The sequence below is a fragment of the Phlebotomus papatasi genome, chromosome 3 (assembly GCF_024763615.1).
Source record: "Phlebotomus papatasi isolate M1 chromosome 3, Ppap_2.1, whole genome shotgun sequence".
NCBI lineage: Eukaryota > Metazoa > Arthropoda > Insecta > Diptera > Psychodidae > Phlebotomus > Phlebotomus papatasi.
The window spans coordinates 56,168,096-56,184,112 of NC_077224.1; the positions used below are offsets into that span (position 1 = coordinate 56,168,096).

The 16,017-nt window shown below is 30.3% G+C and overlaps 2 protein-coding genes across 22 annotated transcripts in view; one reads left to right on the top strand and one right to left on the bottom strand.

Annotated features, from left to right (window-relative positions):
* Positions 1 to 7,303, top strand: part of LOC129806883 (transcription factor SPT20 homolog) — a 90,739-nt gene extending 83,436 nt beyond the window's left edge. For 13 of the 21 annotated variants that reach the window (XM_055855709.1, XM_055855715.1, XM_055855719.1 and 10 more), the window contains one exon: positions 4,589 to 7,303. In XM_055855709.1, the coding sequence (XP_055711684.1) occupies positions 4,589 to 4,617 (29 nt within the window). In that variant the 3' untranslated portion in view covers positions 4,618 to 7,303. Of the gene's footprint in view, positions 1 to 1,496; positions 1,568 to 4,588 lie in introns of all 21 variants that reach the window. The other 8 variants (XM_055855699.1, XM_055855703.1, XM_055855706.1 and 5 more) reach the window with 1 other exon arrangement.
* Positions 7,304 to 10,369: 3,066 nt separating this feature from the next.
* The window catches only part of LOC129806890 (keratin, type I cytoskeletal 9-like), an 8,316-nt gene continuing 2,668 nt past the window's right edge, over positions 10,370 to 16,017 (bottom strand). The window contains exon 2 of the mRNA XM_055855730.1: positions 10,370 to 12,256. Within this exon, the coding sequence (XP_055711705.1) occupies positions 11,884 to 12,256 (373 nt within the window). The 3' untranslated portion in view covers positions 10,370 to 11,883. The remainder of the gene's footprint in view (positions 12,257 to 16,017) is intronic.

Here is a 16,017-nt window from a genome sequence, read left to right on the forward strand (position 1 = left end):
CTTCAGACGTAAAGTTCAGCCACATGCCTCAACTTCTCTCACCTGTAGGACGAATAATCCGTTCAATTTTGAAAAACTATTAAAATTACTTGGTATTTAGAATTTTGATATCTTCAGGAATTGAGCTAAACTTCCAATCTGAAACCCGTGTAATGTCCTGGACACACTAACGACTAAAGTCCAGAGACGACTAAGCTCGTTCATAGCCAAGTCAGTTCCTGACACACTACAAACGAGACTTAACATTTTCTAGCACTCACAAAACATAACTTTCGTGGGTTTTATGCAGATATTTCTACTGAAATGCACTAGTACTCTTTTGAAAATGAAACTACTTTTAAATTTACTTCACAATTCACGTATAACAACAAGAATTATTCACTAGAATCGCCTAAATTGGCTTAAGTCGCGAGTTAACTTCACCTCAGAAATAATTGTAATTATCAATAATTATTGCACGTGTACTAAGACATGATATTACAAATAGTTTCATTTTAAGAGGAGTATTAGTGCATTTCAGTAGAAATATCTGCATAAAAACCCACGAAAGTTATGCTTTGTGGATACCAGTTAATGTTAAGCCTACTTTGTAGTGTGTCAGGAACTGACTTGGCTATAAACGAGCTTAGTCGTCTCTGAACTTTAGTCGTAAGTGTGTCTAGGGCATAACCCTCTGTTCCGTTTATAAACGTTCAAATTAAAAAAAAATCAAAAACACCAATAAGTCTTAAGTTAAATAACATACAACCGATGAAGGAATTTTCCATCTTTTCAATCCAGAGATTGGTATCAACGCTAAGACGGCGATGGTCACATGGAAAGAGGGTAAAAAGACAAAATGAAATGAAGATAAACTGAACTGAACTGAAATTCTACTTTAACGTTTTTTTTTGCATTAAAGAAAAAATCGTTCCGTTGAATTTAATAAAACTTAGAGCATCGCCTTAAACATATTTTCACATAAAATATTTTATACGTCATAATGATATACCTCTTAAATACCAATCCAGCTTTATCAGCAGAATTTTCACTTGAATCATTTTAACAGCATCACATAAAAAAATGTTATAAAAGGATATAGACGTGGATTTCGTCATGCAAATTATCAACTTTTTATTGAGAAGAAAAAAATCTTACAGTATGGGACAATATGTAAAGTTTCCTTGGAATTTTCCTAGCACAAAAGGCTCGTCAAAATCCCTCTCTAGAGGCTCCCTCAATTCTTGCTGATTTGGTCTATTGAAGCGAAAGGACGAAGGATGGAGAGTTTAGTGACGTTGTCTTTGAGAAATTTATCAAGTGGATGATGTACTCTCTTGAGAATTTTCTGTGCTTCTTTGTGGAAGTGTATTCCTTTTCCCTATTAAATCCACTTCTAGTTGGTTGTGTGTTGTGTATCTTTTTTTTCTGTTTATCTTTTATTAACTTGTCCATTTGAAATAACTAAGAGGAATGTGTGCGGGGATGTGATTGAATGTTTAATGTTTTGAGTGCAGGTGCAGCTCATGTTGAGGATAAATTGTCATCAAATTGGTCAACGGATGATCAAGTGTCGTCTGGTTTGAGGGTAAGGATTTGTTTAGTGGGAGGATTCTTTTGCTATATTACAATTTTCACTTTGTTTTTCATTGTTGTCACATTTGATTTAGTTTTTAAAGAAACTTTTCTAATTTTCTGTGAATATTTCATTTCTCAAAGATGTGGCTTTCAGTGTGGCTTTCTTTAAATCTTTTTTATACAATGTGCTTTCATTGAAATACAAAAAAATGCTACAAATATTGAAAGTGTAAATGTGAGATAGATAAAGTATGATAGAAATGAAAGAGAAATAGCTGAATGAATGATGAAAATTCCTTCTTTTTCCCGTCCTCTCACTCCAAGCCGCAAATTCTTGGAAAAAAATCACTAAAATTCTCTTCTTTGATGTATTTCATCTTTATAAAAAAAAAAACTTTTGCATGACTCTTGTGTACCTTTCATCTATTCCTTCAGTTTTAACTTTCTTGTTCTCTGTTGTTTTTTTCCTTTTAAACATACTTTAAATTAGAAGCCTATAAACAATTTTTTAGAATTAACACCGACATAGCGAAAATCTCCATGAAAGTCAAGAAAATTTCTTATATGGTATTAGCAATTGTACAATTTTTGAAGTATGTAAATATAAATTTCCTATAGATAATCGCATTGATTTATGCAGGGAACACATAATGCAATTTCTTGCATATAGATTAACTATGCATTAGATATTCTGGAAGCTAACTGCAGAGTTTACAGGAAAAACGTTTTTTTTTTTAAATAATTTTCCAAGAAATTTTAAATAAAAAGTTTATGTAAATTTCGGTACAACTTTGAAGTCAATTATTTACTTGTGTTTTTTTTTATTCACGGGGCATTGGGTATTCTAAGTAATGTCCAACGCACAATAACTTTTATTTAGTAAACATGTTTTTGACATTTCAATGAGAATGAGTGAAATCTAAATTTAATCATCTCGCTCATTCTCATGGGAAATTTGGAAAACATGTTTATAAACAAAAGTTATTGTGCACTGAGCATAAGCTCCGCCGAGCTATTACTTATAAAAATAAAAGATTAACCGGTTCTTTTAAAATTAATCGTAATCCATAAGGATGTTTTTCATCAAAACCTCTTCAAAAGCTCTTCAAAACCTGAACGTAATTAAACTTTCCATTTTTTAAAACATACATATATTGTTACAAGTATACTTGTAGCATTTTAAAATACTTTAATTAAGCTCTAAAAAAATTACTTCATCGCTTGTCATCGTCCTTAAGGCAGAGAAGCAAATTGAACGAAATCAGAGTTATATCTTCAAACAAATGGTCTGCGAGATATGTATGTATATCACAAACAATCATGAGACAAAAATTAGAAAATGACCTTTATATGAAGCCTTAAAAATCCCAAAAACGACAAGATTTTATCGATCTTCAAAAAAAATTAATCTCGATAGAGCGAAGGGTTAACTTGGTTTTCACATTTAAGGTCAGTTGCAAAATATCTTCTTTATTTATGAGAAAAATTTTTGAATCTACCAATTGATCAGTAAACTGTATGATTGTGTCTACCTAAAGGAAAAATCTTACGATAATTTAGACCATTGAGACATTCGGATAGCGACCGGAAGTCAAAGACCACCATATTTGAAGGCCTAGACTTCCGTGATGGTAAATTATCGATTTCCAATGGGGCTTTGGGTTGCAGTGTCAATGTGTCCCGGAATTGTCCCGGAAGGACCCCTGAAGCCATGGGCATACAAAAATTTCCGTAAACGATTCTGGAAGTTCGAAAAAGACTCGGGATCGTCGCAGAAATCACGCGCCAAACAAAATTTGGCCAAAAAAACAACGTTTAGTTTTTCAATTTTGGAGCACATTGACCTCAACGGATCCCGAATGCAAAACTGTTTGACTTCTCCAAACGAGGCATTTTGTTGGTCAAGGATAAGACTAAAAAATAGCAAAGTGTCGATGAGCTAAAGACAGCCCTTCGCCGTAAATGGCAGGACATTTGGAAGACTACCATTCGTGTAAACTCAAAATAAGATAGTATTGAACACAACCGGTAATAGGATAAATTAAGCTAATTCAAATCTGCTGTAATCTCCCTTTAATAGTAGTATCTTTAAATGTAACAATTGCACCATAGTGGACCGACTACCGGACTACCCCTTTTGGGAAATAAAGAAACCCATCCGTTGCTCCATTGAATAAAAATATCGCAGTTGTCCTTACTGATATTTTATTGCCTAATTAAGTTCTAATTTGGACAGAATAGCACAGAATTTAGTGTTTCTATCCATGAAGGTGCAGTTAAAGGATGATATAGCGTCGGGGTGGTTGACGGAAAGTCCCAAAGATAATTTCAAGAATAGATCTCCTAAATTCACTCGCTAATGACAGGAATTTGGGATCGGGACATATCCAAAGTCTTCAGAATCTAAGGGGTGATCCTCACGTTTCATCCCCTTATTCCCGAAGTCCGAAATTCCGTAAGCCAAAATTCCGAATGTTCAAAATCCTGAAAGGAATGGAATTATATTCCATCAATAATAATAATTCCATATAATTCTTCTATGTTTAGAATAATTACCCAAAACATAGAAGATTTCCCTTTGCCTCCAGCAAGCGCGGGTGCAATTGTAAGAGTTAGTTATGACACTTTTAAGAATTCGGGATTTTGGCTTTCGGGTTTTTGATCGGGACCGCTTTCCGGGAAAGCCTAACTTCCTCTATGGAACGTTGTGCCACCATTATAAAGATGATTCGCGTCCCCAAATCTTCTTATACTAACTTCATTCACAGCTTCGAAAGGGGAATAGTCTTAAATTATTTACGGACGAAGTTTACTTAAGTTTTGGTAATATTTATTGGCAAATTTTTTTTTAAATCCTAGTAAAAGTGCTCAATTTTATTTGTTTTTTTACTTTTGTATAATCTACATGGAATCATAAAGAAAATTTCACAATAATTTTGCAGAACTTTCAATGGAGATTTTACTATGAGGGTGTAAAAACTCTATCAGAAATTTTCTTTGATGATAACTTGCAATGCTTATGTTTTTGTAGATTTCTTCGGAGGGAGTGTCACCCGGTGACCCTAAAAATTCATGTCTATTGCTCCAGAAACTCCTGTCGGATTGAATTTTGGCCTGGTGATGGACAAGAGGACAAAGAACGAATTTTTTTCTCTATCGGGAATGTGACCAGAAAAGAAAAGTGCCGTGGAAAAGTTGTAAGTAAAAACATTGAATGCTACAAAGAGTATAAATTTGTAAATTGAAATTATAAAAAAAAAATAGTGAGAAAGAGGAACAGAAAAAAAACATAAAGAATTGTGATGTTTAAACTATTGGTGAAGATTGTGGAGAAGGGTGAAAAAGAAACAATGTTGAAAGTAAAAAAAAAATGAAAACAGAAGATATTTTCAGGAGATGTAAATATATTTTAAAATTTTTTAAATTGTTGACTCTACTAAAAAAAATTGATTAAAAAAATACAAAAAGAAAGTATATATTCTATATTAAAAAAAAGAAACAGAAAACAAATGAAATGGAAATGGAAAAAGAGGGATAAGAGAGTGACAAAAAAACATGGGTTTTTACAAGTTGGTGGGTAAGGTAGAGTGACAGGAAGATACCTAAAGAAAAGATGAATTAAATACCTCTATTTTAGTTCAAAAGAAAAATTCACATGAAAGGAATGTTGAGATGATGGTTTTTCTTTTTTTTTTAACAAGAAATTCACAATAAACAGACTCAATGATTAATATTAAAAGTGAAAGAAAGTGAAGTGAATGGTGGAAGTGTTTAAGAAAAAAATGAAAAGATACAATATTGACTTAAAAAGAAAAGAAATTGAATATTTTTCTGATACCGCAAAACAACAAATAAGTTAATTTTAGGGTACTAAATATAAAAAAAATGAGGATGTATCTTTATAAACAAAATGATTAAAGAATGTGAAGTGAAAAGTAAAAAAGTAACATAGTGAATATATAACTTTTTTAATTGCAAAAGTAAAAGAAAAATAGAAAGAAAACAGTGAGTTAAAAAAAGTGAAAAGATGTGTAAATAGTGAAAAAAGTGGTAAAAGAAAATAATATATAATTATTTGTGATATTTGTGATTTACTATTAATTTACGAGAGTAAAGTAATTGAAAGATAAAAAATAAAAGATAGAAAAAAAAAAGATTTTAAAAAATCCACAAAAAAAATTATTGAAACATTTTTAATATAATTTGTTACAAGGAAGTATAAGTGAAAGATAGAGTTAAAAAATACATTAATAATGTGAGAATAAAAATATGTTAATGACTTAAAAAAAAATGAGGAAGAGAGAGAGAAAAATTAAAAAAATAATTATTGAAACCTTAGTTTACCACATCTCCAAATCACTTTTTTTTATTAAAAAAAAAACAAATCTTTTTCTTTTTTGTTTACTAAAAGAATGAGCAAATAGAGCGCGAACACGATACAGTTGTGTACAAAAAAAACTAAAAAAAAACACTGATTTAAAGAAAGGAAAGATATATTTAAGAAACAAAACAAAAAATTACTATATATTGCTATTATTGTAATATTTAGAAATATGAGGAAGGAAAAAAAACGAAAAAATAAAATCACAATAATTTTAAAATTTCACAAATCACACACTAAAAAAAATGAAAACTAAATTTTTGACAAAAAAAAATCATTCTACATTTCTAACACTCAACTGTCAAATATCTCTTTGTACATAATAAAACGTAAAAAGTTGTTTTTTTATTTTTGTTTTTGTTAGATTTCAAAAAGAACAAAAAATGCGAGAGGGAATAAAACAATCACAAAAACTGTAAACTAGCAAAAAAAAAATCTTCATTAATTTTCTATTGAAATAAAGCAAGAAAAAATCTATTGATATGGAAAATTAAATTAGCAAAAACGGTTTCGCAATTGAATTTTTTTTCTTAAAAAGAGAAAAAAAAGTGGATAAAACAATGACAAAAAAATCACGAGATACTTTCTATTGCTACAATTTTAGAGGAAGTAAAAGAAAAACGGTGAGATTTAGAAATGGAGGGAGCCCATAAAATAACATTTAAAATATAGAGGACAAAAAAACTCACTTCAAATATTTTTAGCGTATTAGATGATGTAATAGAAATATTTAAAACAAATAAAAAAAAACACGTGGAAATTAAAGAGGTAGAAAAAAAATGGAAAAGACTGTCTGTGCCCGATAAAAGTTTTAAAACAAAAACAAAATCTTTAATCAATATCTCCCTCTTTGAGAGAAAATGAAAACACAAGCTATGCATTACAAAAAAAAATCGTAAGAAAAAAACGTTGTTACATTCTTTGTTGTCAATTTCAGTGCACTGAAAACAAATAATTATCTCATTGACAAAACATTTTGTAGAGAACGAGAAACATGTGTACACATAACAATTTCTTACCCATCTCTCCCCTAAAATTTTCATTATGAACATTTTCACCGAATTCCGTATACGAGATAAAATATTTTATTTACCTTTCTCTGTTAATTTATTTTCCTTATACAGATTTTCCGAGAAAAAAACAAATATTAAAAAAAATCACTAGAAAGAGAAAAAAAATTTTTATAAAACCTGTTTTTTTATTCAAAATAGATTATTTGGTTTTGGAAAAAAAGAAATAAGTGAATAAAAAAAATGAGATGATTGAGAGATTTGAACTCAAGATGAAAAAAAAACAGAAGCATGTTGGAAAATCTTCTCTGTCTCTTTCTGTGGATGAATGTTGTTATGTGTGACAAAAAAACAATTTACTATATTTAAAAAGAAAAGATGGAATTAGCATTTAATTGGGTTTTAAACTAAATTTATCAAGAAACTATATTTGTAATTGTTAGAAAAGTACCTTTCTTAGAAGAAAACCCACTGTGTCTAATGTTATTTTCTCTAAAACTATTCTTTCCTTTTTATAGTTTCTCCTCCAATACTTAAAGAAAAACAGATGCACTACGCACAGAGGTTTTTTTTCTGTGCAAAAAAAATTGTTATCTCACTCACTCACTATAGGTGTGAGAGAGATGGCAATAGCAAAATTTACATAATTCTGATACAAGAAAAAGTTATTCGTAAAAGTTTGTCTAGAGGTTTGTATCAACTGTGTCAAAACTACCGAAAGAGAAATTGCATTTGTTTCCTAACTCCTGATTCATAGAGTATAAGCTCTAGGATTCAAGTGTCTCGGGTTCGAATTCTCTTTAGGTCACCAGGAATTTTTCTGGCGTTAAAGGTGTTCAAATTGCATCCAGTGATCTTCATTGCACTTGATTCCATTCGGTATGGGACTGACAATTCCATCCATGTATAAGAAAAAATAATAATAAATGTCATGAAAATCAGGCTTAACCTAAGGGCTTTGACAGACCTGAAGATTAGCTGAGAGATGACTTAGCGTAATTACATATATTAGAAATAATGGTTAAATTACATTTTCATGATTTTCCATTAAATCGTCTCTCGGCTTAAGTCGTAAGTGTGTCTAGGGCATAATTTAGCCTCCTTCGTTCGCAGATTAGTTGATTCTTACTTGACTTTTGGTCTTTAATTCTTCAAGATATTTAAAGATGGATGTCCTATTCATAACACTGAGAAAATAAGAGGGTACGATTAACTTTTTTCCTCATAACTTTAACACTTTTTAGGTGAAAAAATATATCAACATTTTTTAATGTTAATTTTATACCTTTTTAATGGTAAAATTATCATGCAAAGGGTAACTTCGACCCCCAATACACCTTAAAAGCATAATATTTACACCGATTTTGGATCAATACTGCAACACTGGGAGAAATCCGAAAAAGTTAAAATAACATTCTGAAAATGTTAGTTTTACCCTGCATTATTGATACTAAATCGGTGTTAATATTACCCTTTTTAGGTGTATTTGGGGTTAAAGTTACCCCTTTTCATGTTACTTTTACCCTTAAAAAGGTGTAAAATTAACATTAAAAAAATGTTGATATATTTTTACACCTAAAAAGTGTTAAAGTTATGAGGAAAAAAAGTTAATCGAACCCTCTTTTTTTCTCAGTGAAGGTAAAATAAACATTTCCGGAATGTTATTTTAACTTTTACGTATTTCTCTCAATGAAGGTTTACAAAGCATTTTTAACAATTTTTTAGTCTTTCCGTAACATATTATCAGACCAAAAACTCGTTCGAAAACTGCTTTCGTTCACTTGTCTAACCTGAGATGCCACAGAGCTCACAGAGTCTTCATCACAGAGTCACAGAGTCCTTGCCAGGTTCTTTCTAATTGTTTTCACATTAGGGTTCTTTATCTTTATGTCTCCATTTGTGGATAGATATTGTAGAGAAGATTGGTACCGTTCATCTGTCTATGTCGTACCTACTATTTTCTATTACAGGATATCAGTTTTGCCTATTTCTTGGGGGTAAGTCGTCTAGAATCTGCAGGTTACTGGTACAGATACTCTGAAAAAAATATCTCGTAAACAATCTCATAAAAAATTGTAAAATAAGTCGATTTATATGGAAAAGTAACAAGATGTTTGGCTAACCCTGTCGCCATAAGGATTCTTGTAAAATCTTTTCATTTTCAACAATATCTTGTTAAAACCGAATCCACCAAAATCAATTAACAAAATTTTTTGTAAAAGTTTTCTTAAAATCTCGTTTTCATGGGAATTTCTCAATAGATGTCGTTGCAAAATATTATATATAGTTTTCTTTTTCATTTTTATCTCTTTCTCTTAAAATGGTCTTGGTATATTTTCTGTCAAATTGTTCATCAATTTAGTGGAACTAATAACCACGATTTTCATACTTTATGTTATATATAGAAATTATACACTGGTATGCTGTCTGCAGAAAATGGTTAAATAGGACTTTAGAGACCATTTCCGACTACAAAATCGTCTTTTTTGGTGAATAAAAAAAAAGAATACTGACAAAACTTTTACAAGATTTTGTATATTATTGGTAAAAAATGTAGAGTATTCGGTATCAACAAGATATCTTGTTGAAAATGAAAAGATTTTACAAAAATCCCTATGGCGACAGGGGTAACCAAACATCTCGTTACTTTTCTATAGGGGGCAACGAGATTTTACAAAACTTTTACGAGCGATTTTTATCAGAGTATCTGTCTTGGTTGTCACTCTTTACGGAACCTTCTTTTATTGAGAAATTCTATGATTCGAAACTTATTGAGAAGTCAAGAATTCTCTCAAAAACATCAAGTGTTTCACAAATTAAGGTTATGTGAAATATTTACGTGCGCCATCTTTAGATCAATTTTACAAGCATATTGACACATCTTTCCGAAATAAGAATGACAGGAAAGCAAATTTCAAGAGTTTTGTTTGTTCCTGTTAATTTCAAAAGTCCAAAAAAGTTGGTCCCTGTAAATTCTAATGAGCGATTTTTGATTATTAATTGACTCTCGCTAATTCGGCTCTTTTAAGATCGGGCTAGTTTTTAATTCGAGCGGCAGTTAAATTCGAAAATAGTTTGTTGACATTTTTCGAGAACGATTATGATTATCGAATGAAGCAAATATGCTCAAATTTGCCATGCTTTGTCTGAGTTTTGATGTGATTTTGCATTATTAAGTGGTTTTCATGCAATTTATAATAGTAATGAGCATGTAAACTCAATATGAGTCTGCAAATGAACAAAAAATCGTTACATTTCAAAAAACTTGAGGCCCAATTTCTCTCTAATTCGGTTGACATTTCGCTCCCAAATGCCCAAATTTGAGAGGTCTACTGTATTAAGTTTAATTAATTATTAATTAATTAAAATTTATTAATTTCTTTATATACTTGACAAACTCACTTTCAAAATCTTCCCAATGTACCTTCATTTTTGTGGTTTTGAGATCAACGAACTTTTTACAAACTTTTACGAATAATTAATTTGTGAAAAGAAAACAGAACAGGAAATCTCCGTGCGTAATGTTAACACGACAGATGTAATCCATTAGGTAAAAAAATCCAACAGAGAAAAATAGCAACATAAACACGTAGAAAAAAAGAAACAAAAGAATATATAAAACTAAAAATACATAGTACATAATTCAAGTGCATTACAGGTTTATTGAGTGAAAACTAAAAAAAAAGAAAACATAAAGAAATAAAAATGCGAAATACGAAGAAAATAAATCGTGACATAGTCAAAAGCAAAAGCAAAAAAACACAAGTAATAATTGGAAAGAGAAAAAAAATAGCAGGCATAGTGAGAAGTGTTAATAAAAAAGATAACATGAACAAATGAAAATATAAAAAAAAATATTTCTATATATACAACAAAAAAAAAAACGAGAGAAAACCACAAAAAATAAATTATTATTGTGCGCATGAAATCACAAAAGAAAATTATTCTTACAGCAGAGAAAAAATTTAAAAAAAAACATTAAAATAGTAAATATTTCACTGCAACACTATGTAAAAAAAAGAACTCTAATACCAATATAAGATAAAGAAGAAATTCTATATTTTCATTCAGAGACGAACTTTTTTGCAGGCGACAAAAGGTTTAACGTAAATAAAATAGTTAATAGAAAAAGAGGTAACATTTTCTAAAAAAAAATAACAAAAAATACAAAAGCCACTCTTTGATGATAAAAAAAAAATTTAATAAGAATTCACTGCCGCAAATTCTACATAGAATTCATCCAAAATTCTTCCGTATTTTTCGCTTTTATTTCTCAATTATCTTTTCCAATCTTATTGATTATTTTTTTTTATTGATTTTTTATACTGCTTAATGTCACATGTTTAATCCACCGGAACAAAAAAAAAGAAAAATGCGATTTTTTGAAAAATGATATTCCTTTCCCTTTCAATTTTTTGATTTGTTTGATTTACTAAAATTAAAAACAAAATCTAATTTCCTTTTTATTTTTGCTGTTTTATGATTTATAATGAAGAAAAAAAAAGAAGCCGCCAATATAAAGTAGAGCGCGCGATGCGTAGGAAGAGAACAAGTGGAAGAAAGAAAAACCAAATCAGTAAAATATTTTCATATAAAGAAATAGGTACTATATAATTTAATTTAAAAAAAAGGAAAAAGATGAAAAAAACGCGATATAAAAAAATATTATCGTCAACATACAAACCTCATTCACAGTAATTTTTTTCTTATATTGTAAAAGAAATGAAAGATTAAGAAAAAGGGAATTATAGAGAGAGAAAAAGTAATTTGTTTAAATATTGTGTATATATTAAAAATATATTGAAAAATAAAGTGAGAGAAAAAATATGTAGAAATGGTGGTTTTAATATTTTATTTTTAAAGATATTTTTGGGATTTTTTTTTATTTTACAATATTCTGGACAGTGAGTGTTAAGTGCAAGTCTTAGTATTGTTTTATTGTGCTGGTGCATCTCTTTGAACTCTGCGATTTCTTCGGCGTCCTCCGATTGCCCGTCTAAGATTTCTCGTACGACGCCCTCGGCGACCTTGACGTCCACGACGGCCTCTTCGTCCTTGTCTTCCTCGTCTTCCTCCTTGTCCTCCACGTCCACGACGCCTTCTGCGACCACTGCCGCGACGACCACCTCGTCGACGTCGTCCACGTAGACGTCTTCCACGTCTACCACGACGACGTCTTCCAATGCGACCACCGCGCCTCCGTCCGAGTCTCCTGCGACGGCGCCACGGCGGCCTTAATACACCACCGTCATTGCCTCCATCTCCTGGAGCAGAGGGCTCAACGTAATTCCCTCCTGATGGATAATCCCTGGTTAATGAAAGTAAGAGTGTTTGATCACTAAACGATCTAATGTCGATTTGCATGACTTCGAATATTATGAATTGTAAGATCTCATTATTTTTAGTGGAATTGCTTCTAAAGAAAGAAGAGTTAGTGGCATTGACTTACGGTTGTAAGAGAAACATCGTATTACTCTTTCCGGACCGTAATGCCGGCTTCAGACTGGAGGTTTAGCCTAATTTCCGAAAGTCTCAAAAATCCAAATAACAAGCAATTTTATTGATTTTTCAAAATCTAATGAATCATTTGCCCTTATAATCCAATCCTAAACAACAATTTCCTGAAATATCTTGTCGGAAAAGGAATTAGAGGAACTAAGCCATATGGCTAAACCTCAGGTCTGAAGCCCGTACCCTAGACACATTTACGACTTAAGTGACTTAAGCCGAGACACAGCTTAACGTAATTATAATTAAAATAATGATTTGACAAAATTTCCATCAGCTTCCCAGTAACTAAGCCTTATTCGGCTTAAGACGAAAGACGGATTTAGTAAGAAACTGATGGAAATGTAATTTAAGCATTATTTTGATTATAATTACGGTTTGAGTCGCAATTATGTCTAGCTAGAGCATAACATATCCAGCGACCCAATTTCGCGAGTTCTTGATCAAGAAAGTTTTAGCTCGGAAACCAATTACGCTGCTGTAAATAATATCCTAGATTTGGACATCCTTATAGTTTGTAATTATCCAAAAGAATCGGATTTTTATCACTTCTAACTATAGTTCAAAAAAATATTTTTCAGGATTCCAAAGAATGCGAAAGAGTTAAATTTTGTAAAACCGTAAAATATCGTTTCTGTAATACTTAGAAGGTTCTTACAATGACATTTTAACCGTGCATGTTTTAATACTATCAAATGCTCTAATCTGGGCGCTTCGCTATGTCGATCGTTTATGACTACGCTATCTAGATAATCCACATAAAATAATCTTTTTTTATTTTTATTTCCGTAATATAGTCATTACAATAACATAATATAACTATTCAACATTTAGAAAAATCAAAAATAATATTTTTATCCATTAAGCTCCAGTTTAAGCTCCACAGCAGTGACAAATTGAAAAAAAAACAGATTTTATATCTGGTCTGAATTCGAGTAGTAGAGGAAAGTACTCTCCCTTTGAACGTTCTTGCCTTCGAATACAGTTAATTTTCTTTCACTTTCCCTAAAAGACTTACACATTTCTATTAAATATTAGTGGGCTTATTGTGAATTATTGATAATTAATTGATAATCATGTGAGAGTCTCTTATGGCCTCTACACACTACAGAAAAATATGTCCATATTTTAGAGTTTTTGCTACATAAGCGTAGGAAATTTTCTTCAATATGGACAGAAATTTCTCTAAAGTGTAGAGGCCATTAGGGAAAGGAAAGGAAATTCACATTATGTGAAGGCACGAATGTTTGAAGGGAGAGTACTTTCCCCTACTAACTACTTGGTTTGGGTACCAGAACATGTAAATATCCTGGGAAATTAAGTTGTCTATAGGCTATCGAAAATTTTTGTTTATTTCGAATTATACCAATATTGTAAGAATTAGCGAGCCCATTAAGAAGAGGGACTCAGGGTTCCCATCTTTCAATGTGGATACTCCATTTATGCTACTTTTACTAAATGTTTTATTTCTACTAGGAATCAAAATTTTCTACTCAATAATGAGAGAATATGATAGGGCTCTAAGAGATAGAGAGAACAAGGACTGATCAATTAAAGACATAATTTTAAAAAGTGAAAAGAAATATTGAGAAAATGTAAAAATCTAATGCCTATCTACAACAGGGGCTCAACAGAGATATCACGAAAATTCTAATTAGGGTCGAAGAAACAACTGCTCGGCTAGGAATACTCTTGCCAGTTTCTATCTTGCTTAGATAAAATTCAAGAAATATTGACGTTTTTCATTAATCTTTTTTTACATAAGAATAAGTGATCAAATTACATATCCCAATTAAATACAGGTTTTTTTTTAAATATTTTTTTTTTAATTTTAAATTTTAATTTTTTTAATTTAATTTTTTTAATTTATTTTTATTTAATTTAATTTAATTTAATTTAATTTAATTTAATTTAATTAAAATAAAAATTAAATTTTAAATTTAAATTTTATTTAAAATTAAAATTTAAATTTAAATTTTAGCTTTTAAAAGCAAATTGAAATATTATATTAATAAAAATTGAGTTATAGGGTAAGTGTACCGAATTTCGGCATAAGTTCCATGCAAGCGCCAAAGTCTTAAATTTGAAATGTAATATTTTTTAATTAAATTAATTTTTTTGTTTCTTTTTATGAAGTGTTGATTGGAACCTTGTAGATAGTTTATCGTCTCTGTTTTCTCTAAAATCAATCTTAATAAGTTTTAAAATGAATAAAATTATAGACATAACTTTGGATATTGCGAGAGTGTTAAACAGATTTCTGTTCGCTTGGTACGTAATCCCAAGAAATTTTGTGTTTTTAGATTTTGTGTTCTTTGTGGACATTGGATACTATTTCGGCCACCTTGATTCTAATAGTTCCTTGCCCTTCCAGAATTCTTCGACTCTTTTCCACATCATTTCCTTCGTCGAAGCGATTTTTTTTGTTTTTTTTTTTTGCATTGAATGAAAAAAATGTATAAGATAAATAAAGTTTTATGGAAACAGAAGAAGTGGCCGAAATTACAAGCTGCCCAAAATCTGGTATACTTAACCTATATCTACATTATTAACAGAAACAAAAATTAAAAGAGAAAAATTCTCGCAAATTAAATGTCAATCAAAAACTCCAATACACGCATATATTCATCTTTCTCCTGGAAGTAAGAAAAAACGGCAGAAAACGTGATAAAACTCAAGGCTGATAAGGAATCATTATGTGATAAGACCTCGGAAAGTGGGTGAAGTCTCAGACTTAACATTCAAATGATTTTTCTTTGCTATCAAGAAATATGTATAAATTCATACCTCAGCAATTTTTCTCTATATTAAAAAAGTCAGTATAAAAAAGTGAATTAAATAACCCAGAATTTGAAAAAAGAAAGAGCTTAATGATCAGACTAATTTAATACATGTCACTTCAATTATTATTCCATTTTCATAGCTTAACACGTGCACCCGGTTCAGTGTAGGTATCATATTTCCTATTTTTCTTTTATCTGGAGCACCTTATCAATTTCACGAACATATGACTATACCTAGTGAAAGAATTGTGGGCAAAGTCACATCATGACGCCGCAAAAATAAATTGCGCATATCAATTATGGATGTTTTTCACTTTTCTTCAGGTTCAGAGAAATAAAATTTGCATTTTTTCCAATAAAATGTGTTTTTTTCCTGAATCGTGAGAAAAGGTTCTTCTGATTAGAAATTAGTCACGCAATAGACCAAAGTGTTTACTGATTAGAAGAATTTAAAAGTCTTATGTTTACTTCTTGGTAGTTTCATCATTTTTTCGGTGCTTAAGAACAGATTTAAATTCATTCAAAAATCTTTGCAAATATTATTAATTTAAACTAATAGAAGAAAAATATTTGTTTTGAATATTTGTTAATCAATAAGTTAAAAAAACCTGGCTAACTGTTGTATTAACTTTTTTGAGAATTTCAAAACCCTTTGAAACCGAACCTAAATTGTATCCAAATCAGTTGAGAATTATACTTATTGTCGTTAGTTATGGGCATGATCAACCAAATAAAACCTATTTGATTCTCATTTTTTTCTTTTACTGTAAATTATAAT